The sequence below is a fragment of the Panthera leo genome, chromosome B1, assembly GCF_018350215.1.
Source record: "Panthera leo isolate Ple1 chromosome B1, P.leo_Ple1_pat1.1, whole genome shotgun sequence".
NCBI lineage: Eukaryota > Metazoa > Chordata > Mammalia > Carnivora > Felidae > Panthera > Panthera leo.
In genome coordinates this window covers 116,076,690-116,102,668 of record NC_056682.1, presented here as the reverse complement: position 1 = coordinate 116,102,668, position 25,979 = coordinate 116,076,690, and the positions used below count along the sequence as shown (strand labels likewise).

Here is a 25,979-nt window from a genome sequence, read left to right as displayed (position 1 = left end):
ACACAGATACGGGGAAACAAAAGAGTGACATAAGATAAAAATAGGGCTAGGGGCACCTGGGTGGCGCAGTCGGTTAAGCGTCCGACTTCAGCCAGGTCACGATCTCGCGGTCCGTGGGTTCGAGCCCCGCGTCAGGCTCTGGGCTGATGGCTCGGAGCCTGGAGCCTGTTTCCGATTCTGTGTCTCCCTCTCTCTCTGCCCCTCCCCCGTTCATGCTCTGTGTCTCTCTGTCCCAAAAATAAATAAAAAACGTTGAAAAAAAATTAAAAAAAAAAAAAAATAGGGCTAAATTTAAAAGAGATTTTTCAAATGATACAGGGTGTGTGTTTTTTTTTCTTAATGGTACATAAAATGCCAGAGCATCTTATGATTGGAGCCATTTTACAATTGGCGGCATCTTAGATTTTATGAAATACAGTACTTAGAGTGTCTAAGAAGAACATAAACTTTTACCTAGTTGAAGTTCTGAAACAGTGAAATCAGGTGTTTGGGAAGTAGAGAGACCCTTCCAAATTTTTGTAGAATTCCTATACTATAAAATAAAATTGAAAACCTGCACTTAAAATTTCCATTTCAAAGCAATAGCTTATTTGTTTATATTTGGTTCCTAACATTGAAAAGCCGGGGCAGGGAATTTGTTATTTAAAAGAAGTTACTGACAATTTAGAATCAGAGTGGGGAAAGACTACTGAGGTATAGGGAAGCCATTTGGCAATGATAGGAATCTCAGAAATAACCTTTTGTATATGTTTTAATGATTAAGATGTAGTTTAAATTCATGTATTTCCTAAAATCAGCAACAGCTTTAATGAATAGCAGCATCTTACAATGGCTTTTTAGATTTAATGACCCATGATGAATATTAAGAACAAAATTAAAGGCAAAATAATTTAGATAATACTTTTCAAATGTTTTTTTGTTATAAAATAAATTCATTATTTTTTAAAATTAGTAAAGGAAGAAGAAAAGTCTAAATTATCCAGAAACTTACTATCCAAACCCAGTTTACGTACTCATGTACTGTTTTCTCTTTTTTTCTATGTGTTTTGCATTTGTAATTACTATGCATGCAATTATTATGTGTATTTTAATCTCCTAATCATTAAATAAAATTTAGTACAGATTAAGCCAGTATTCCCAAAATGTTTTAGAGGATATTAGTTCTATAATAGGTGCTCCTTGGTTAGGATTTTGTGGTTAAATACATTGGGAAACTCTACAGAATTAATGTCTTTTATAGAAATTCGAGCTTCAATATTAAAAGAGCTAACTGCAGGATCAGACCGACCCTAAGTTTTAATCCTGTTACTAACTAGTCACATGACCTAAGGCAAACTAATTTTAATTCAAGTTTTCTTCTTTGTATAATGGAAGTAATTATAGAGTATTCATAGATGATCTATGTAAAGCATTTAGCCAGCCCATAATAAATACTCTAAAATGTTATCTGTTATTAACATTATTATTATTGGGTAACCTGAGTGGCTCAGTTGGTTAAACGTCTGACTCTTGATTTGGGCTAAGGTCATGGCATAGAGCCCCACATCTGGCTCCACACTGACAGTGGGGAGCCTGCTTGGAATCCTTTCTCTCTCCTCTCTCTGCTCCTGCCCCTGCTCACACTTGCTTTCTCTCAAAATAAGTAAATAAACTTAAAAAAAATTATTATTAGCATTATCATCTGTGAGAAAACCGAAGCCTATTAGCACACTAAAAGCTTTGAGGAGACAAAGGAAACTTAAAGTTATGAAATTCAGTAGGTACTCCATATAAAATACCGTGTAAAATTGAAAGTCACTGTGGAGCACTTGGCACATGGTAATGAAATGAGCACTGGGTTGAATGGTACAAGATTTGTCCAAGCTTTAAGCAGTGTTTTTATTAAACTAGCACTGTTGCCCTAAACTTAACCTCATTTAAATTTTTTTTCCAATTTACTGTGTTTTCCCTCATTTGTTTGAAAGCTTAGTGAATACAAAGAATATGTTTAATTTTGCTCTCTACTATAAACCCAGCACATGACTCAAAATCAGGAAATATAAGTAAAATTGGGGTCATGAACATAAGTTATTTATAGGGACCTGGCAGGTGGCATAAGTGGCAGACAGCAGGGAGTTGTTCAGTCTGTTTTGCCTTGCTTAAACCTTCAGCTGTTTCAAACATTGTTAACCCTGGAACACAAAGGGATCCCTGCTTTGTGTGGTGGTAATAGTTTGCAATCCTTAGAAGAGACTAGAAATCAGGACCAAACCCTGAAAAACATAAAAGGGACAAGTCAAGAAAAAGGATCCCTAAAAGGAGGTGCCAAGGAATAGAAAGTGAAATCAGGTGAAATTATCCTCATTATAAATTTAAAAAATGAAACACAGAGAAGTAACTTTACCAAGATCACACAGGCTGTTAAGTATGTGACTCAACCAAGATTAGTTAGCTATAAATACTGTAAGGGAAAAAAAGACAACTACTTTTCTGCTGGTTCGAATGATCAATATCTACATATTACTATAAAATATGGACATAAATTTATGCATCATACTTATATTTTTGAAAAGTTTAAAGTTAATTAACAAGTACTAGAAAACCTATTCCCAGAGCTTCTAATTCAAAAACAATACATAGCTCTTAGCATTTGAGGAAAATTTTGTTCAACATATAGACTTGTCTTTCTAACTAATCCAGAATATCTCAAAGGACAGGTTAATTTTCGCATCATGAGTAATATTGCCAAGATAACCTAGGAGTAAAGAAAAAATAGACACTGGTTAAAACAGCTAGTGTGTTTTATAGTCGCTCCTAAGTTTTATTTTGTGAAGAAAACTTGATTATTGCTGGAAACGTGACTGTGCTAGCAAAAGATACTTTCTCTCTTAATGAGACTTCCTTTGTAATGATGTTATTGATATTTGTGGCAGTTAAAATAGTTACAAGTAACCTATCATTATGTGATATATGTTGTAAATGTTGGGATATTATTAATTATTGCATAACCAAATAAAGCCTTTGTCATAAGTAGTTAGGATGTAGAGTATTTTCAGGTTTTAAATTCATGCATTCTTAAGTGTGCTGTTCAGTGAATTTTCCTAAGACTTTTTTAGAGCAGTTTTAGGTTCATAGCAAAATTGTGAGTAGAAAGTATTTAGTGAATTTTTATCCCTTTTTTCTTTTCCTTAAACCAAAACAATTTACATAATTTTCATAAGACAATTTTTCTCTTGGTATTCTTGGCCATTTGTGTGCCTTTGGCAAAATGGCATGTATGGCTTGTGCCGGACTGCTTTGCCTTTTGAGCTAGAGTTGAGAACCATTAATACTAGTTTCTTAGAAGACTTTCACAAGGTGTTCAAACTAAAATCTATAAGCCATTCAGTATTTCTTTTTTGTGCACCATTTGTTTAAATAATCTTAAATCTAGTTTTAGAGTTTCTGTAATTACAATGGCAATATCTGTTTGTAGGGGAAAGTGCAAAGATTTCAGTTGGCTGTTGTCTTGTATTCCTGAGGACAGGAGTCTCTAGGTATATTTTATATACTATTATAAACAAAATTCACAATTAATGTAAATAAATTAATATTTATTACCCCCATAGACTGTATACCACCACTCACAAAGAAATTAAGGTATGGCTTAGCCAAATTATCTAAATGTATTTTTAATATCAATCTATAATTTGTATTTTTATTATTTGTTATGTTCTTAACCTTTAAGAAAACAAAAATCATTTACCTAAAGATCTACAAAATATCATGCTCATCGGTAGCCTACACTATTGGGAGCTTCTTGAAGGTGAGGTTTGTACATATATCCTATCTTTTTTTGTGTGACCAGAATTTTGCTCAGTGCCTGACATTTTTTACCACTTGCCAGAAATATTGAATATTATTCATGGTATCTTATTTTGCCACATATCAATGCTATGAGATACATAGAATTATCTCCATTTTACAAATGAGAAAACTTTTTGGCTCAGAGAGGTTAGGTAAGTTGATTCGGAGGCAAAGGGTAGGATTTGATCCAAGGTCTTGTGATTTGCAAATCCATGTTCCTGTTATTAAATTACTTTTATTTCATACTCTTGTAAAAAGTTCTTAATATTGTAAACAAGGAGAAGGAATAATAATAATATGTATGTCATGGTGTTGTGATAATTAAGTTAATATTGTGAGGTGCTGAGAAAAAGACTTGGCAGTTACTAAAGACAAAGTAAGCACTAGATATTATTACTCAACAATACCTATCAGGAAATTTGAGATGGCTTCTGTCATCCATAGTTATTTTATATACGAGTGGTTTATTAGGATCACTGTCATCTCTCTGTTCTCAACATTTTAAGACTTCATGTCCTATATATGTCTTTTCAGTAAAATTTCTCTTTGTTACTAACATGTTTTCTCTTTATTTTTCATATTTTATTTGTACAATTATTTGATTAAAAATGAATCCATTTACAGGGCACCTGGGTGGCTCAGTTGGTTGAGCATCCGACTTCAGCCCAGGTCATGATCTTGTTCATGAGTTCCAGCCCTGCTTCAGGCTCTGTGCTGACAGCTCAGAGCCTAGAGCCTACCTCGCTCAGTTCTTGTGTCTACCTCTCTCTCTCTCTCTCTCTCTCTCTCTCTCTCTGTGCCCCTCCCCAGCTCATGTTCTGTCTCTCTCTGTCAAAAATAAAAAACATTAAAAAAAAAAAAACCCCAAAAACCTAAAACTGAATCCATTTTTACTGAATATTTCAAGTGATGTCTCAGTCCTAGTTTTATTTCATGATTTAAAGTTAGACCTTAATCTAAAGTTATAATAGTAAAGTTATAGCCAAGTATATAAATTATGCTTCTTTTATAATTTATGTAATAAATACATAAGGCATTGATATATATATATATATATATTTTATCAGTATCATTCAAAGTGTTACCACTTCTTTTTATCCCATTGTTTTCTCTAGTGGTTTTATATATATATTTAGTATATTCAGCTCATTTGTGTTTATGTTTTAAAGGATTCTTTCTTACTAAAGTTACGCTGGTGCTTCAGTATGTATTACAAAAGTGATATTTTATTTAACTCATTTTTATAACGATTTTGTAGATAGTTAATAGATTTATCAACTCAGTAAAATATCTTTTTTCTCTCTTCGGTGGGATTTATGATCTCTATTTTGCAAATTATTGTTAGTTTTGAAACTTTTTCTGTGAGTCAGGACAGGAGTTTCATGTTTGGCTGGTATTTGTGAGATAACTTCTGTACCAGTAGACAAATTCATGACAACTATTTTATACTTATAGTTATTTCTTATGAGTTAAGATATTCATTTACTGGGGATTTTTCTAAGGCATATCATTTATTTTGGTATTAACTCATCAAATTTTTTTTTTTTTTTGCTACAAAAGTAAAAGTTAACAAATTATGCTAAATCAAATACTCATTATTTTTCTTGGGATAACTATTTCACCTATTGAATATATTTGATTATTATGTTAGACTAAAGTAAACATTAAACTGAAAGAATGCTAATAGGAGGATACTAAAAGTCCAAAAGAACAAGCTGTTTTTACCTTAACTTTCTTCATATGTTCATATGTATTTTTCTCTAAAATTCTAAAAAGAAAAAAAAACATTTGAGGAGCAACGGGGTATTCTGTGTTTATGTTGGTAAAAATTGGCTGAATTAAAAAGTTAGTATCTTCCTTTTCAATTTTTGTACCAAAATGCTCTGTATTTTTTAAATTGTTAAATAATAGTCCATATAGAAAATGACAGGTTTACTATGACTTTCTCAGATTAACCACATTTATATTTTCTTCATTTATTAGCAGCTTTATTTTTATCAGTTTTTTTTAGTCATTCTATTTATAAATTGTTAACTTTAGCATAAAAGTTTTTTGAGGATTGTTTCTCTTTTAATAAAAAGGTAAAGATTTCAGAATGTCCTTTTTATAGGATGCATATTGCATAATTTGAAATTTTCAAACATCTTACATTATTTGCCCTTAATTAGCCAATTTTTTCCTTTATCAAAAAATTTCACCATTTTATTGTGTATCACTTATTTAAAATCAGAATTACTTCAGCAGTGCTTGTGTCATTGTTATGTTTTGTATTATAAATTAAAGTTAATCAGGTAAAAAAGAGCAATTTGTAGTATTAATGATTTATCTTGTCTTTTGTTAGTGTGACTTTTAATATTTGGCAGTTTAAACTTTAACGTTATGAGTTAATCTCAGAATGCTTGCATATACACATTTTTCTGAACATTGACAGGATGTTTTCTAATTTCTGTAAATTATTATGATTTTAATATTCTAATTATTTTCTTTAATAAGAGTCACAGTATATATGCTGGCATTATTTCTGAGTAGGCATGTCTTTAATATTGATATGTTCCTAATTGTTGATCTTTTTCTTTTGTCTTTCCTAAGTCACATATTCCTCCTTACATTTGTACATAGTTAAATAAGCGGTAGAAATATCCAGTATCTAAAAGTAGCATATAAAAAGGGAATTCAGCAATTCTTAACTTTGGAACACAGGAGTGGCACTCAGTTACAGCTTGGTTAAGGTTATTGTTATTCTTTTCCCTTAGTCTTCCTGTTTTGTGTTATAATACTCTGCTGTATTTTAAAAGTTTCTTTAAAATTTTCCAGCCTAAAATGTGAAATAGCATGTTTTTTGCATTTAGGGAAAGAAAATTGATTCCCTCTTCCAAACATATTGAGGAGTTAGTCATTTAATGTTTCTGCCATTTATTTGGTTTGTTGCTCTGGAGGAAAAGTATAGGAAATGTAGTTTTCTAGTATATTGATCTGTTAAAGTGGAAGATGTTTTTCCTTTCAAACTGCTTGCTTAGTGTTCTGTACAATAAATTTTATTCCTTCTGTGGTATAACTTATCACTTATTTTTTCACTTAGGATTTTCTGCCGTATCTTTAAAAAAATGGCAACTAATGGTGCTGTTCTGAAGAGACTGGAACAGAAGGGTGCAGAAGCAGATCAAATTATTGAATATTTAAAGCAGCAAGTTGCTCTTCTTAAGGAGAAAGCAAGTAAGAGATTTTACATTTTCTGAGGAGATACTTAAAAGGAATTCACATATTGACAGCACAAAAACTGTGCTTACCCCGTAAATATTATTTCATCATCTTGATGATAACTTAGATTCCTTTAACATTTTAATTTTGAGTAAAATATTTTGGGATTAAGATAAATTAGAATTCATATGTAGTGAATGTAATATAAGGAAAACAGTGTATTATTTTAAGAGTGCTAAAGGAAAATTCATGTTTAAAATAAGTTGATATAGAATTGGAGAGTAAAATGAAGAAAATTGGGTAAAATCAAATATGAACTCAGATATCTCCTGTGAAAATATATACTCATATTACCCTCTACTGAGGCATCTTCTGAAATGATTTTTACATTTTTTCCAATATGTCTTTAAATTTTACCTAGAAATTGCTATGATAAGTACAAAAATATCAAATCTGAATTTCTCCTTTTAGGATTTAGGTTGAATTTTGTTAAGTATATTTTATTTCTCAATAGTCCATGTTAATGGTGTGACGAAAATCCCTAAGTCTTTTACCATAACTAAAGAAATGCTTTTCTTTGCTGTATAAGATTGTGAATGGCTTACAGAATTGTACATTTACTCTTCAGAATATTTTTTCTTTATTTTAAAATACTGCTTTAATTATGTCTTTTTTATAATGTTTTATAAACTTTCTTATTTTTCTTAAAATTCTTAAAGGATTTTTCTTGTTATTTTTCTTAAAGTTTTTAATATTTCTTTCCATTAGTAAGATAAGGAGATTAGAGGTGATCTCTAATCTCTTCTGTGAATTTTTTCTCATATGGGTGCCTGTTAGCAACTTGACTAACATTTTAATTTTGCTAATTAAAAGAAAAAGGAACCTTTCTACCCTTAGTGCGTGTTTATTCTTCACCTTTATCATTATTACTTTTTGGTAGCCTATCCTGATGCTTCCCAGTCCCATTGTTCCTGTTTTGCAATAAATATTTTGTAAAATCTCTTAATGTTTTGTAAATAAAATATTTTTTAGATAAAATAACCTACCTATACACATAATTTCAAACCATACATTAATCATGTATATAATACACAGGAAAATTAAAAAAGAAAGTAATTTATAAATAGTAGTAATAATAAAAATACGTATTTTAGTAAGTAAATTCTTAGGTGGATGGTATTACCAGACATATGAGAAAGTCATATGCTGTATGATTCACATACATAGAATCACCAAGAATGCAACAGACATAATGCTAATTGATATGAGTGTTTATTTAGTCTGCCTTTATGTTAGCAACTCCGATAGCAGAAGCAGCTTTCAGTTATGTTTTTGATTTACTCAGAATGATGAATAATTCTTCGGGTAAGGCTGTGAACAAAGCAAAGAATAGTTTATTCTTGATTTATATGATACTTGGTTTATAAAAAATTCAGGGTGTGATGAAAATGTTTAATAATATTTTGTGTTTATATATAAAACATAGGATCTAGGCTCAAATGATTAACAGGATTTTCACCTACACAGATGTACAATCGGTCAGTGGAAAATTCTGCAGAATGTGAAACAGCTCTTCATTTTATGAGTGTATCTAGCATGTTTCGGGACATTTGGCGTCCCTGACTTCTGCCCAATAAATGCCCCAAAATACTCCCACAGATTTTAAGAATCCTACCTCGGGAGCAGTCCTGACCCCACTGAGAATCATTGTTTTTTGTTTGTTTGTTTTGTTTTGTTTTTATTCTTTTGTATATCCTGTTGCTCACCTTTAATGCACGTATTATATGTTGAGCAAATCTTTGAAGCTATTTCACTCACTAAATGTTTGGCAGGCCAGCTCAACCTCTTGAGAAATTAGGAAAAAAAGAATAACAGATTGTACTTTTACAAGGTAATGATTAAAAAGAAAGAAGTGAGAATAGTTTTTTTATGGTTTGCTATCATTAGATCTCCAGCTTAAAGAAATAATAATGTATCTTAATATTTGTCTCATTTTGATAGTTTATGTATTATTGATTTGTCATTAGCATCATTATGGAAGCTAGAAAAACGATTCATAAACAAAACTTAAAAAAATTTATTTTTAAATTTTTATTCAGTTTTTGAGAGTGAGAGAGTGAGCATAAGCAGGGTAGGGGGTATCAGAGAAAGAGGGAGACACAGATTCTGAAGCAGGCTCCAGGCTCTGAGCTGTCAGCACAGAGCTGGACGTGGGGTTTGAACTCATGAACTGTGAGATCATGACATCAGCCAAAGTTGGATGTTCAACTGACAGCCACCCAGGCGCCCCATAAACAAAACTTTTCTGTTCTGTTATTATTTCGCAGATTTTTTACCGTTTTTGTAGTTTAATAAATTCTAAACTGATATAAAGGAATAGACAAATATTTGTTTACTGGTATTATCTTAGTTGTGTTTATACTGCTGTGCTCTTTTCAAATAGTATTCATAAGAAACCTTTTAGAAAACATGGCTATCTCTTTACTGGATTTTCTTGATCCTAGTTTTGCAGGCAACTTTGAGAGAAGAGAAGAAACTTCGAGTTGAAAATGCTAAATTAAAGAAAGAAATTGAAGAATTGAAACAAGAGCTAATTCAGGCAGAAATTCAAAACGGAGGTGATTAAATATTGAAATAATAAGTTGTTTTGATTTATAATAGTAATTATATCATTGTTTATTAAGTTAGGTATTATGCTAGATTTCTCATTTTATCCCCACAGTAGCCCTTATGCAATTGTTCCCCTTACAAAAGAGAAAGTGGAGATTCAGGAAAGGCAAATGATCTTGTTTGAGCTCATGCAAAAAGTGGCAGAGCTGGGTTTCAAAAACCTATGCTTTTAGTGACGTTGAGCATCTTTTTCATATGTTTGTTGGCATCTGTATGTCTTTGGAAAAATGTCTCTTCAGGTACTATGCCTATTATTAAGTGGATTATTATTATTGGTGTTGAATTATTATTATTATAATTATTTTTGGTATTGAATTATAGTTGTTCTTCATATAATTTGGATATTAACCCCTGATCAGATATATCATTCGCAAGTGTCTTCCCTCATTCAGTTAATTGCCTTTTTGTTTTGTGGATGGTTTCACTGTGCAAAAGGCTTTATTCTGGTGTAGTCTTAGTAGTTTAGTTTTGTTTTTGTTTCTCTTGCTTCAGTTTAGAAAATGTTTAGAAAATGTTGCTGTGGCTGAAGTCAAGAGAAATTATTGCCTATCTTTTTTCTAGGAACTTTCAGATCTCACATTTAGGTCTTTAATCCATTTTGAGTTTATTTTTGTGTATTCTGTAAGAAAGTGCTCCAGTTTCATTCTTTTGCATATAGCTGTTCAGTTTTCCTAACACCATTTGTTGAAGAGACTGTCTTTTTTCCATTGTATATTCTTACCCTCATCAGGGAAATCATACTGTACATGTGAAAGTAATGTAGCACACTGTATGTTAATTATACTTGAATTAAAAAAAAGAAACTTTGGTTAAAAAAATTTTTTTATGTTTATTTATTTTTGAGAGAGAGGGAGAGACAGAGTGTGAGCAGAGGAGGGGCAGAAAGAGAGGCAGACACAGAATCCAAAGCAGGCTCCAGGCTCTGAGCTATCAGCACAGAGCCCAATGTGGGGCTTGAACTCACAAACCGCGAGATCATGACCTGAGCTGAGAGCCACCCAGGGGCCCCTTTTTTAAAAAAAATTTTTTTATGTTTATTTTTGAAAAAAAAAAAAAAAAAAAAAAAAACTATGCTTTTAATCTCTGTGCTATATGCTTCAACTAGATCATCACTGTTCCCTATTAGTTATTGAAAATAAGCCGTAGTAATATTTAGCTGACATTTATTAAGTTTTACTATATGCCAGGCAGGTGTGCCAAGTGCTTCATGTATATTATATATTTTATCCTTAAAATTGTGTACACAAATGTCCTTGTTTTATACATGAGGAAATTAAAGCTGACAGCTATAAAGTAATTTGCTTGAAATCATAAAGTTTTTATAAATGTTTATTTATTTTGAGGGAGAAAGAGAGAGAGTGCATGCGTGTTGGCAAGGAGGGGAGGGGCAGAGAGAGAATCCCAAGCAGGCTCCACGCTCAGTTCAGAGTCTGATGCAGGGCTCAATCTCACAATCGTGAGATCTTGACCTGAGCCAAAATCGAGTCTGTCGCTTAACCAACCGAGCTACCCAGGCACTCCTGAAATCATATAATTTTTAGGTTATTCAACTCAGCAGATAATTATCATTTCAATTATGTTATAAATAAAAATTTAAATTTTACTGAATTATTTTAAAGGTGTCTAGACAAATTTATATTATAGAACAACAACAATAATAATAGCTCTGTTACAATATTAAAGTACCACACAGAGAGACGCATTTGATTATACTATAGAAAATCTTTCCTAAGTGAGTTAAGTAGGCCCAAGTATAGTGAAAGTCTCTCTTACTGCTTCCTATCATGTTATTCTGTCAGTGAGTGGTTTATTTTGAATTCCGTAGTATGGGTTCTACCCTTTGTGAGCTAAACAAAAGTAAGGAAAAATCAATAATGTGTGCTTAAAACTATCAACTGAAGAGAATATTGTTTGTTAATGAAAAATGTGATCTTTTCCACAACAAAGAGATTTGGAATACAGGTACAGAATTAAATAAACAGTTAAAATATTAGCAGTGTAAAACTGCTTTCCATTTTCCCAGTTCCAAAAGTTTGCCCTGGAACTTTTTAAACTCTAATCTTGTTAATGAAATGCTAAAGCATATCAACAGCTTAAATTATTGTATTCTGTCAAATGGTGGAACATAAAATAAGGAGTGTCACATTACTTAATGAAGCAATAGCCTCCAGGGAACTTAAAAATACCTCAGAAAAGTGGTCTGAATATTGGCCAGAATCTAACCCACATCAAAATCCCTCACAAGATTTTGTTTTTCCATATTCACTAGGCCATGAGAGTGTTTTTAACATTGCTGAAGGAATTTTCTTCCTTAAAAAGTTTTTTGAAATAGAATTATGGACTTGCATCTCCATTAATGCTGATAAAGAAATGACTATTATTAAAACACTTTCCTAGTTAATTGTTCAGTATGAAAGAAAACCTGAGTGAAAAACATGTCATCTTGCCAAACCATGAGAGGCTAGTCTCTGGAGACAGACTGCCTCAGTATAAATTTATTTTCCTATTCATTCTGTGTGTGATGGGCCAAGTTTTTAACTTCTGTATTGCTCATGTTGATCATCTGTAAATGGGGATGTGAATAGAAGTTACTGCTTTGAGAGGTGCCTCGGTGGCTCAGTCGCTTGGGTGTCTTAACTCTTGATTTCGGCTCAGGTCATGATTCCAGGGTCATGGGATTGAGCTCCATTTTGGGCCCTGCACTGAGCATAGAACTTGCATAAGATTCTTTGTCTCTGTCTCTTTCTCTCTCCCCCTTTCCCTTGTTTCTGTTCTTTTTCTCTAAAAAACAACAACAGAAAACTTACTGCTTTTAGGGTATTAGAAATACAAGAGTTAATTTATATAAAGCATTTTGAAAAGTGTCTAGGACATAATCCATGATAAATATTAGTCATTATTATTGTGTGCAATTGTCTCAGTTGAGTCATTAGTGATTAAATGAGGATCTTTTAACTTTTATCATGTTTAAAATATTATTAATTTTTTGGCAGCCTTTTTACAGTCTCAGAGAGTAGAGATTTGATAATCATATACAGTGAAATTTTCTTTTAAAAAGAGTTCATAATGACTTTATTTCATTTTCTGTATCAGTGAAACAAATACCATTCCCATCTGGTACTCCACTGCAAGCTAATTCCTCGGTTTCCGAAAAAGTGATACAGTCTATACCAATAACAACTGTATCTTCTGGTGCCAAAGAACAGATAACAGGAGGAAGAGCAGAAGAAAAGATGAAAGAGAAAATTGAAATGAAAGGTATTGTTAAACTTCAAGGTTACTTGGCTCTTGACTGGTTTATCAGATGTCAACATTTTCGATATTAATAGTGGTGTCAAAAGAAAGTTGAAACCTTTATGAACTAGAACAAAATTAGGAACAGTATGATATTGGAATATAGAAACTGAGCTCTAAAGGAATATGTGAAGATTGACCAGGTTGACAGGGTAGGAGTGTGTTATTTGAGGTAGAGTATGTTTTAACATAACTAAACATAGAAAGTAGAGATTAAGGGGCGCCTGGGTGGCGCAGTCGGTTAAGCATCCGACTTCAGCCAGGTCACGATCTCGCGGTCCGTGAGTTCGAGCCCCGCGTCAGGCTCTGGGCTGATGGCTCGGAGCCTGGAGCCTGTTTCCGATTCTGTGTCTCCCTCTCTCTCTGCCCCTCCCCCGTTCATGCTCTGTCTCTCTCTGTCCCAAAAATAAATAAAAAACGTTGAAAAAAAAAAAAAAAAATTAAAAAAAAAAAAAAAAAAAAAAAAAAAAAAAAAAAAAAGAAAGTAGAGATTAAGTGTACAGGTCCATATGTGGTTTGATGTGACTAAATTTTAGTGTATATTTCAGTTTCAGAGAAGTCACAGGTAGAAAGTTAGCTTTTTAGTCTTTTCTAATTTATCCTTAACCTTATTGCTTGAAGCTATTCTCATAAATGTGACTCTTTTTTGACCTCGTCTCCTATACTCTTTATAGATTTCATTTTTCTAGGTATGTCTAAAAAAAGTGCTTTTATAATTCATCATTCATACCTCTCATAACACTTATAACCACTTAAGAATTTTTGGAAAATATGGCTGAGGAATTTGTGAACTAACCTAAGCCAATTTAGCATCTAACACTTGCCAGTTCCTTTTGGTAAACATCAGTAACCTTTCTTAGAAGTAGATAGGAGCTGTACATCTTCTACATAACTTCACCACTGGGTGGTATGGTTATAGTGAAAGCAACTCAAACTAATTCTTTCACTTTATAAAATTCATTCAGATGTAGGCACAAAGCAATCAGCCTGTTCTAAGTATGATGAAGTTCATACCCAAAATAAGATACGTTGTATTTTTGTGACTGCAGGATTAGTTAATCTTCTAGTCAAATGAGACAAGAGTCTTCCTTTGTGGGAGGAAGAAGTACACAAGACCAAATGGAACTCTATGTTTAGAATGCCTGTGTCCAGTGGTACTGTCTGTAGTGATGGAGATACTGTATAGCTTCATAATCCAACACAGTAGCTAATAACCAGTCATGGCTGTTGAACATTTTAAATGTGTCTGGTGTGACTAAGGAACAGAGTTTTTTTTATTATTTTAAATTTAAATGTAAATAGCTATGTGTGGTTGGCAGCTACCATATGGGGCAGTGCTGGGATAGTGGGGTGTTCCATTGGTGCTTGGCTGCTAGAATTGCCAGAATCCATTTCTGCTCATGCAGAGGTTATGGTTACAAGACAGTCTGTAGCCTGCCACATGTGAGCATCGCTCATCTTTTAACGAAACATGTCCAAAATCTTTTATGATAACTAAGCTCTTGGTATAGATTTTGACGTTTGCAGTCACCTCTGGACTATGGATTCCTGATAAAAGTATTGCAAATGCCTAGGGAGTAGATTAAAGTTAAAAATGTAGATATGTAGATATACTGTTATACTGCATTATATTAAATATATAGATTATCACTCAAAGGTAACTACTTTAAGATTTTTGGTGTATTGTTTCCTAGTAATTTTGTTGTATATTCTATATCACTTGGATTTTTACTAGCTTTTGCTAGTAAGATTAAACATTGTTCATTATTTTGAATTACCTCTTCTTTTGTAAGCTCTCTTTGTATAAATTGTGAATGTCCTTACACAAAATCATTCTTTCCCACTTTAGGCAGAATTATTTATCTCTGCATTTCTGTATTATATCTTTGTGTATGTAATGTTTGTCACATATTCATTATATATATCTGTCTTCCTTAAAAGAGATTTTCAGTGCCTTGGATCTCAGTAAATATTTGTTCAAAGATTAAACAAAGGTGTAATCAAGAAGGAGTGCTTCTAAGTCACAACTATTTATCTCTACCCTGTAGGTTGCAGGTGAATAAGTTTTTATTTTGTTTTACTTTTTTTTTCTGCCAGAGAAGCTAAATGTAAACTTAAGGAATATGAATTCTTCATAGGTCACATTTTGATTCAGTGATCAAAGTAATCAAAATGCTAATAAGAGTTAGATTTTCAACATAAATAAGAGGAGTATTTTTAAAACATTAGAATAAAATGTTATCTTCTCCATAGTCGCTCAGATAAACCTAAAACCCTAAGTGTTCAGAGAAATACAAGAAATGGTGAAATTCATTGTATAGTTATTGGTGTGTTTAAAGAGAGAAACATTTTATCAGTGAAATTATACTTGATTATATAGTTCATTCCCTTAGCTGGCTACTAATTGTGATGTTCTTCCTAAATAAAGGATTTTTCACTTTCTAAAGAGTCACAGTAAAAATTTTAAAGGATTTTCTCCAAATCTGTTTCAGGGAAAGGCAAATTTTCTCAATAAAAGTCCATTTAATATCTTAAGCTTTGCAGACCAAAAAGTCATCATAACTACTCAACTGTGCTATACTGCAAAGGCATCCATAGACATTATGTAAATAAATGAACATGGTTTACCAGCTTCTATTCTACGTCTTTAGAGATTTAGGCAGTTATTTAAGAGAGAAATAGCTAAATTAGGGTTTGGGAAATTATGACTCGAATAATTCTTTCCTGTGTTACTATTTAAGTGAAGGTAGGAGATAAACACTCTTTCTTTTGAAGCTCATCAGTATTGAAGCTAATGAGTTTTTCATAGTTTATTTTTGTTTTACTTCTGATGTTTAACCATTCAAAAATATTTTTTAGAGAAAAAGGAGAAAAAACAATCAATAGCAGGAAGTGCTGACTCTAAGGCAATAGATGTTTCTCGTCTGGATCTTCGAGTTGGTTGTATCATTACTGCCAGAAAACATCCTGATGCAGATTCTTTATATGTAGAAGAAATAGATGTTGGAGAAACAGCCCCAAGAACAGTTGTCAGTGGCCTGGTGAATCATGTTCCTCTTGAACAGGTAATCTGTACAATTAAAATTACTTCTGCATACACATGTCACTTTTTCTTAATGTTCTTCCATATAATTTTGTATAAGGTGGCCATACCACATGAGTCAGTATTGACTGGATCATTTGATTAATTTTTAATAAAATAAATTTCACCAAAAAAATTGAATAAAAGTACCAAAAACCTGCAAAAGAGTTGCAAATTAAGATCAAATTCATGAGGGTAGAAAGAAAGAAGATGGGGCATCTGGGTGGCTCAGTTGGTTAAGCATCCGACTCTTGATTTCAGCTCAGGTCATGATCTTACAGCTCGTGAGTTTGAGCCCCATGTCCAGCTCTGGGCTGACTGTGGAGCCTGCTTGGGATTCTCCTTCTCCCTCTTTCTCTGCTCCTCCCCTGCTTATGCTATAAATCTCTCTCTCAGATAAATAAACATTTAAAAAAAAGAAGAAACATGCATTATTTTTTCTCAGTTTTTAAAATGTTTTTAGTTTAGTGTTCTATATGTAATATAGTATAAATATCTTTATCATCATTGTTCTGTCATGGAATTTTATTATTCCTTGATTTTTTTAAATCACTGTTAAGTAAACCCAGATAGCATCAATCTAAAAAGTAAGGGTAAGTGGGGCACCTGGGTGGCTCAGTCGGTTGGGCGTCCGACTTCGGTTCAGGTCACGATCTCGCGGTCCGTGAGTTCGAGCCCCGCGTCGGGCTCTGGGCTGATGGCTCAGAGCCTGGAGCCTGCTTCTGATTCTGTGTCTCCCTCTCTCTCTGCCCCTCCCCCGTTCATGCTCTGTCTCCCTCTGTCTCAAAAATAAATAAAACGTTAAAAAAAAAAAATTAAAAAAAAAAAAAGTAAGGGTAAGAATGAATCCTTTTTTTTTTTTTTATAACTCAAGAAATATTTTCATACTTGAAGAAAAAAAGAGGAGAGGGGCTAATGGAGCTTGAACTTAAAATTTTTAATGGATTTTTTTTGTTTCTTAAAAACTGGATGTTTTATATTTTGTTATTAGGTCTTTAAAATATGTGTATGTGTGTGTGCGTGTGTGTGTATAGACACGTGTGTATTTCCAATGACACTGGAAAAACTTACAGGCAGTAATGGTTTTAATTTGGTCTTTCAAGACATCTTCTATAGTAACTTGAGTCATCTGCCTATTTCCTTTGCCCCATGGTGCTTCGGAGATACTGCAAAGGCTGTAGACTTTTAACATTAAAATAGTTCTTGTCTGTTCATTGCCAACTCTGTTGCTTATTCACTTTGCGATTTTGAATAAATCCCTACATTCATTCATTCATACTTCCAGATACTTCCAGGCACTATTCTAGATAAGGGATATAGCAGTGCATTAGGACGACTGGTAGGTAGGTAGGTAGGTAGATTTGTTTAGAAAAGAAAAACCAAAAACCTGCCTTTGTGAAGCTCACAACCCTATGGGGTAGTGAGAAAAATCAACATATAGAGTATATTGAATAGTGGTAAGTATTAAAAGAAAAATAAAGTGGGGAAAGAGTCTATGAGTTGAAGTTAGAATTATGTAATTTTATATAAAGTAGCCTGGGAAGGCATCATAAAGAGACATTTAAGTACAGGTCTAAGAAAGTGAAGAAAAGTCGTATGTCTGTCTGGTAGAAGAGCATTTCAGGCAGTTGTAAGTCAGATGTATGCCTGGCATGTTGCAAGAACAGCAGGAAGCAGTGTCACTATAGCAGAGTAAATAAGGGGGAATACCATGCAGTATGAAATCAGAGAGAGGGATGCCAGATGACCTAAGATCTTACAGATCATTGTATAGACTTTGACTTATATTCTGAATGAGGTGAAAGCCATTGGAGACCTGTTGAACTAAGGAGAAACATGGCCTACCTCATAAATTAATAGGATCATCTGGCTGTTCTGTTCAGGTGAGAAAAACAGATATAAGCAGTTTAATGAAAGTTTCTCTTTAAAAAAAGACTTGGTTCCTGTGTATGCTTTTGTTCCCTCTTTTTAACACTCCTCTTTTCTAGGACCAGGACTTCTTTATAACTGCTTATGGTGTTAGGCTCATAAGAAGCTCTGGAGAAAAGAACCAATTGATCTTGAGCCAGCTCAAATTGGAAAATCTCCTCCAACATTGGGTTTCATCTTTTTTGTTCCCATAAGTTGCAGACAATTTCTTCTCTTCCTACAACTGTCAGCCGTAGCCTTAAACAAAGCTGTTTATATACACGTCTGTATCTAACCTGTCAAGACAGTAGCAGTAAATATTGTATAAAGCAGAAGCACTTTGCCCCCCAAATACTAAACTTTGTAGATTTGTGTGTTTTTCTAATGTAAAGGTCCATGGGTATCATCTGATGCTTTAACAGTTGGATCTAGACAACCCTGTTCTTTTTTCTTATACATATATTCTATAACTTCTTTTCTAACATGTGGCATTTTCAAATTATGTATACGAAGAAGAGTCTTATTCATGAAGACCTCTGAAAAGGGGGCCTTTTGAATTTGAGTCTTAGGCCTGTTACTATTTTTATTTATTATTTTTTAATCATAGGATTTGGGGGTAAATTTCCCATAACATTAATTTATAAAAGCATTATTTATTTATTTATTTATTTATTTATTTATTTATTGTTTAATGTTTATTTATTTTGAGAGAGCACGCACTAGTGTGTGGGAGAGGGGCTGAGAGAGAGAGAGACAGAGAGAGAGAGGGAGAATGCCAAGCAGGCTTTGTGCTGTCAGTGCAGAGCCTGATTGGGGTTCAAACTCAAGAACCATAAGATCATGACCTGAGCCGAAATCAGAAGTTGGACACTTGACCAATTGAGCCACCCAGGCACCCGCAAACCATCTTTTTTTATTTAGAATGTGCCTTTTCTCTTCCCCTGCTGTAATAATTCTCTTGTGTGCTATTTTAAGCTTGTTGAAAGAACATAAACAACTGTGTTCCTTGGTTTTGCTAAATGGGGAAAGAATTAAGACACTTCAACTTGTGAAGATTAAAGAAATTTCTGTTCACTTCTATGACAAATTGTAGAAATGGCCTAAATGTTATATACAGTGTACATAATACTTTTGATATTTGTTTTTGAAGTATAGTTGACTTGCAATGCTATGTTAATTTCAGGTGTACAATTGTTTCAGTGATTTAACATTTCTATTCATTACTCAGTGCTCACCACAATAAGTGTAGTCACCATGCAAAGTTACTAAAATATTATTGATTATATTCCCTATACTGTACTTTTCATCTCCATCACTTATTTATTTTATTACTGAAAGTTTGTACCTCTTAATCCCCTATACTTATTTTGCCCATCCTCCCACCCACTCTCCTATCCACTTCCCTCCTGACAACCACAAGTTTGTTCTCTGTATTTAAGGGTCTGTTGTTTGTTTATTTCTTTTGTGTTTTAGATTCTACATATAAGTGAAATCATTTAGTATTTGTATTTCTCTGTTTGATTTCTTTCACTTTACATCATACCCTCTAAGTCCATCCATGTTGTCTCAAATGGCAAGATTTCATTCTTTTTGTGGCCGAGTAATGTTCCAATATATGAGTATTCCACATTATGTATATTTCTATATGTATATACACACACATACACATATGTATGTATACATGTTTATCCATTCATCTATCTGTGGACCCTAGAGTTGCTTCCATATCTTGGCTATTAGAAATAATCCTGCAGTAAATGTAAAGGTGTGTATCTTTTTGAATTTGGGTTTTCATTTTCTTTGGGTAAGTGCCCAGTGGTGGAATTACTGTATCATATGGTATTTCTATTTTCAATTTTTTGAGGAACCTCCAAACCTTTCCTATAGTGGTTGCACTGATTTACATTCCACCAACACTGCATGAGAATTTTTTTTCTCCATATCCTTGCCAGCACTTATTTCTTGCCTTTTTAATACTAGCAATTCTGCCTGTTGTGAAGTGATATCTCATTGTGGTTTTGATTTACATTTACCTGATGAATAGTGATGTTGAGTATTTTTTTGTATATCTGTTGGCCATCTGTCTATCTGTGGAAAAATATCTACTCAGGCCCTCTGTCCATTTTTAATTGCATTGTTTGTGGCTTTTTTGATGTTGAATTGTATAAGTTCTTTATATATTTTGGATATTAACCCCTTATGGGAAGAATCATTTGCAAATGTCTCTCTCATTCAGTGGGTTGCCTTTTTGTTTTGATGATGATTTCCTTGGTTGTACAAAAGCTTTTGTAGTCACAATAGTTTAATTTTGCTTTTGTTTCCCTTGACTGAGAGACATACTTAGAAAAATGTTTCTATGGCCTTTGTCAAAGAAATAACTGCCTGTGTTTTCTTCTAGTTTTATGGTTTCAGGTCTCATAGTTAGGTCGTTACATTTTGAGTGTATTTTTGTGTATGGTGTAAGAAAGTGGTCAAGTTTCATTCTTTTACATGTGGCTGTCAAGTATTCCCAGCACCATAAATTGAAAAGACTGTCTTTTCCCCATTATATATTCTTGTCTCCTTCGTTGTAGATTAATTGACCATATAAGTATAGTTTTATTTCTCGGCTCTCTATTCTGTTCCATTGATCTATATGTATCTATTTTGTGCCGTACCATACTGTTTTGATTACTGCAGCTTTGTAGTATATCTTAAAATCTGGGATTATGATACCTCCAGTTTTGTTGTTCTTTTTCAAGATTGGTGCGGCTGTAGATAGGCTTACGACTATAATGACTCTCTTCGCTACCTGTTCTTACACTGGGCAGGGTTTACTTCCATTGCTGTTGACGGACTTGTGAGCTTACTGGTAGATGGAGCCAGCACTCACCTTAACTGTCTGCAGATAACCTCTGTAACAGCTGCAGGTGCATCAAGGGCAAGGCTTGCTCCCTGAACAGCCTGGTAAGAGGCCTCATTGCAGCAAGTGTGGTTGTGCTGGTGTGTAGGGTTATCTCCCCTTCTTTCCAGGGCTGCAGTCACTTTGGAGTGGTCTAAGACCTGCTTGCTTCCTGTATTTGACATGGTAGGACCTGCTTTGGAAGGGTACCTCCTGTTGTGGGTGGATTAGGTGGTGCATGTATGCAAGGGAATGCTGGGGCTGGGCATGTGGTGCTGGTAAGTTAGATGTAGAGTGATAGCACTGGCTTCTGCAAACTTCAGGCCATCTAGGCAGGGGAGAGCAAGAAAAATGATGCCCTCTGGCACTACTTTCTTTCCCAGAGATGTTTCTGGTAGATCTCTGCCTGTCTAACATATCCTAAGATTAGTCAATAAATCTTCACAAATACCTCAGATACTTCAAACTGCTGCTTTGGTGCTGTGTCTGGTGATGGCTCTTTTAGTGTGGGGGCTCCGTTTACTGTCACTCTCTGGTTTTCCCAGTTAAGCCCTGCTGATTTTTAAAGCTTCTAGAGTTAAGTCCTCCTGTTTTTCAAAGCCAGATGTTAGGAAGATTCATCTTCCCAGTTTGGGTCCCCAGGTGTGGGGTCTGACCCCCTTACTCTTCTGTGTTTTGTGACATTCATCCTGTTTGTGTTTAGTCCCCAGGGTTCCCAACTGTGTCTCTACGCTTCCTATTCTTTTTGATTTTGTCTTCTCTCTAGCTGTGGACGATCTGAAGTGCCAGTCTTCAGGTCGATCTCAGAGTTAGTTGCAGTAGATGCAGTTGTTTCATTGGCGTGTCCATGGGACTAGGTGAGCTCAGGATCCTCCTATTCCGATCTTCCCAAGAGTAATTTTTAAATTAGGACATGAATCTTGGCAATGACCAAGTATGACATAGTATTGGCAATGACCAAATATGTATGGAAAAAAGGATTGTTCATTTATTTCAGTGCTAACACCATGCTAAATGCTTTACATACATGTTACAATATACTCCTAGAGTGGGCTATTTAAGTGGGATATCATTTTCCTCATTTTGTGAGGAAAAAAACATTTCAACTTTATACAATCTGATTGCTAGTACATGGCAGCTAAATTCAAAACCACATCTGTTTCACTCAGTCTAAAAATTATTTAACTGAATAGTCTTGCCTCTGTTCCTTCAACTATAGGGCACTGTCAGTTTGTGGAATTTTTTTTTTTTCATGTTTATGTAAGACTTCATAACAACAATAAAAGATTTTGGACACAGAGACAGATACATCTACAAAAATAGAACATTTTATATTTAGCATATTAGATGTAGCTTAGTGTATTCTAGGTGTAATTATTGTAAATCTCTGTATATATTTAATCACTAATTTGTGTTTCACACAGATGCAAAATCGGATGGTGATTTTACTTTGTAACCTGAAACCTGCAAAGATGAGGGGAGTAATATCTCAAGCAATGGTAATGTGTGCTAGTTCACCTGAGAAGGTTGAAATCTTGGCACCTCCTACTGGGTCTGTTCCTGGAGACAGAATTGTTTTTGATGCTTTTCCTGGTAAGTATTAGTCATTATTTAAAATAGTTTGGGAATCATTGTTCTTTTGTAGTATTTAGTTTAAAACCAGTCTTGGTTTAGTTTAAAACCAAGGCTTTACATTAATTTACATTATTATTAAGATTTTATTATTGAGTTTCTTGAGGTTGGTTCGAGATGGCACATTAAGCACACCATCTAACTAACCATCACCCTCCCCATGAATGCACACATTGCATAAAACTCTAGAGAGAGGGGTGCCTGGGTGGCTTAGTCAGTTAAGCATCTGACTCTTGGTTTTAGCTCAGGTCATGATCTTGGGGTTTTTGAGTTCAAGCTTCACATCGGGCTCTGTGAGGACAGCACAGAGCCTGCCTGGGATTCTTTGTCTCCTTCTCTCTTTGCTCCTTCCCCACTTATGTTCACTCGCTCTTTCTCTCTCTCTCAAAAATAAATAAACTTTAAAAATATATGTTTTTAAAAAACACTAGAGAGAGTTTGTTCTAGGCAAAATACTAGTAACACGTAGCAGAAGAGTATGTTATAGATAGAGAACTAATTAATGTGCTGCAGAGTCTTTGAAGCTATAGATTATCTCAGAATGCAGCACAAAAAGATGAAAAGTTCATATGTGGGGGAAGAAATGTGTAATTCTCCAAGTCCATCTAATAATGTACTTGCATATGCTTTTACTTGACTTCAGGATATAGAGAAAAATTGAGTTAAAACTTGTATTTATTGTAATAATCTCAAAGGAGGTTGCTTTCATATTGCTTGTTTTCTCCACTAAAATGGTCCTGAGATAGAAGAAGTTTTATCATGTGTGAAAAAGTTTCTTCATATAGGTCTTTGAAGCAAAAAAGAAAGGATGCTTGTCAGATATGGAATAAATATTTCCTTCATGAAAGGAGGAGGAAAAACAAAAGAATGCATTTACTTAAAGGATGTTCATTTGACTACAGAGTAATGGGAAAAGTAGAAATAAATTAGGGTAAAAAGGAGAATTAGGTCTAAAAGTCAGAATTGATTTGGAAATATATTTGTAGAAACAGCTGTTTTAATAGCAAGGCTGATGTGATTAGATGGGCCTGCTTTTTAAATCCTGTGTTAACTGTGTTTGATAAAATATTAGGATATGAAGGATTTTAACACTGGACTAAGATAGAAAATATGGTTGGAACCATGGGTTAATTTCCTTGAAACTCAGCTTCCCCCCTCTCCTGGTCAAAGTAGGCTGATGTAAAAAACACAGGGATTGTTTAGCAAGTATCTGTGACTTTGAATACAAGTGTACGTCTTGAACCTTGGTAGAACGAAAACCTTAGTAGTCTGTTTTCTAAGAATCTTTTTTGTTAAACTAGGTTTTGGGAAAATCTCATTTATAATCATTTCTTAAAGCAGCATGATGGCTTTTGGTTCTAGGAGCATATGATCACCACTCTGCTACCACAATATCAGAACACTTCCCCAAAGTTCACACTTTGGGGTAGATCATTTGTATATCTGACAAACCTAAAATTCTATTGAGAAGTCTCATTCACTAAATTGGAATAGAATGACAATAAAAGTAAACTTTTTCCTTTAAGATACTTTTGGTTTACCTTTCCAAGTTAACATTTCCCTTCTTTTCTGTTTAAACATGTAAGATTTTGGGGCGCCTGGGTGGCTCAGTCAGCTGAGCGTCTGACTTTGCCTCAGGTCATGACCTCGCGGTCTATGAATTCGAGCCCTGCATTGGGCTCTGTGCTGTCAGCTCAGAGCCTGGAGGCCGCTTCAGATTCTGTGTCTCCCTCTCTCTCTGCCCCTCCCCTGCTCATGCCATGTTTCTCTCTGTCTCAAAAATAAATAAAAACATTTAAAAAAGATTAAAAAAAATAAACACATAAGATTTAGTATGTTTTCTTTAAGTGTTATTTTGTGATGTAAATTGTAGAGTTATATGCTTAGAATTGGAAGAAAATCCACTATTTTATAGATTTGGTTTGAGGCCCAACAAAACTCAGCTTCTTGCTTACAGTTACATAGAGTTAGTGAAGGGATCAAAGAATAAATGTGCCTGAATTTGTAGCACTGTAGCATTTTTGTTGATTGCTGCTTGCTTTGAATTAATATGGACTATTTCATTAATGAAGGCTTCTTATTCTTTTAGTTCTATTCTTTTAGTTTTAGTTCAGGTTTCATTCCATTATCTCAAAGAATTGACAGGTAGTATTTCAGCACTTGAATCAGGTTTATTTGGATGCTCCTATTGAGTATATTGAAAGTTTTTCATTAGTTACTCAGTGACTTAGCATTAGAGATGTTAATAGCCCAGTATGGATTTCTTGTCTTTATTATATTCTCTAATCTATCCATTTGGCTTCTTATGTGTTTATATTTACATTGTCCCAAAGTCTGATATTTCTTGCAAATTCATAGTTTCCCCTTGCGCATCAGCACATGAGTATGTGGAGAAGGTACAAAAATATAAAGTGAGAAAAGGGAAAACCTGACCTTTTAAAATGGCCCATGAGATTATATTCTTAAGCATCAAATAATTGATGAATTTTAGGACATGAGGTTTGTTAATGTTCATCTTGCTTATGCTTCCATATCAGTTGCTTCTGGAGCAGTAAATCTGAAAGGAATAGTGGTTAATACTATGCAGCAGGCCATTAGTCTTACATTTTTCTTTTTTTTTTTTCTTTTTCTAGTCAGATCCATGATTTATCAGTGCTTTATTTTTCAGCATCTGTTTTACATTTTAAAGCTTAAGGTGTCTGCTGGTACATTTTGATGTTCACTTGATGTGCTCAGTGTCTGGAGACTTACATTTCATGTTATATAAAGTGTGGTATAGAAATTGCATTTGGGACTCAAACGTTTGAAGTGCTGTTTGGCCTTGAAAAGGCATTTACACCTAACAACTATTCCAACTACAAATCTAAAAAGTTCCATAGAGTTTAGAAGATGTCAAATGATATTTTTTATAACACTGACTAGAAACCCTCCCCACCCAGTACTTCTTAAAATTTTCAGTGTGTGAAGCTATACATTTTACTATTTAAATGTGATAACTAGTCCCGAAAGCACCATGCAAAACTAACTTGAAAATAATATTACGGCTAGAAGACAGTAGCAACAACAGCCTTTTGAGAGTACTTTTTGAGAGTACACTGGATTTTGTCTAATAATAAATGAGAATTTGCATTCAGACGTTTAACTTCCTAGATCATGCTTATTTCTATTATTATTGGGTCTTATTAATAAATATGTTAGAGGTTAATCACAAAGCATGTATGATATGTACAAGAGTATTGAATTTTTGATGCCTTTATTCTTAAAAATAGATATAAACTTCTTTCTGAAACCCATTTCAGTCAGGTTTCCCTACTATTTTTTCCAGAACTTCTCTGATCAGGGTCACCAATTACTCTCAGTAACTAAAAATCCTTGGCTAGTTCTTAGACTTTTTCTTAATTATCTTGGTTTCTGGCACCTGGTGGCCTGGTGGTCCTCCTGCTTCATTGGTCCTCCTTCTTAATTCCTTTGCTGATTCATCCTCACCTC

General features: G+C 33.9%; 1 protein-coding gene across 7 annotated transcripts in view; it reads left to right on the top strand.

The window, feature by feature from the left end:
- AIMP1 (aminoacyl tRNA synthetase complex interacting multifunctional protein 1) overlaps positions 1-25,979 on the top strand; it is a 50,400-nt gene that overhangs the window by 3,339 nt on the left and 21,082 nt on the right. For 6 of the 7 annotated variants that reach the window (XR_006201786.1, XM_042935760.1, XM_042935757.1 and 3 more), the window contains exons 2-6: positions 6,905-7,038; positions 9,528-9,641; positions 12,787-12,951; positions 15,847-16,052; positions 22,283-22,451. Coding sequence is in view for 6 of the 7 variants with exons in the window: in XM_042935760.1 (XP_042791694.1) it covers positions 6,905-7,038; positions 9,528-9,641; positions 12,787-12,951; positions 15,847-16,052; positions 22,283-22,451 (788 nt within the window). In the remaining variant the exon portion in view is untranslated. Of the gene's footprint in view, positions 1-3,765; positions 3,785-6,904; positions 7,039-9,527; positions 9,642-12,786; positions 12,952-15,846; positions 16,053-22,282; positions 22,452-25,979 lie in introns of those variants that run through there. The other variant, XM_042935759.1, reaches the window with a different exon arrangement.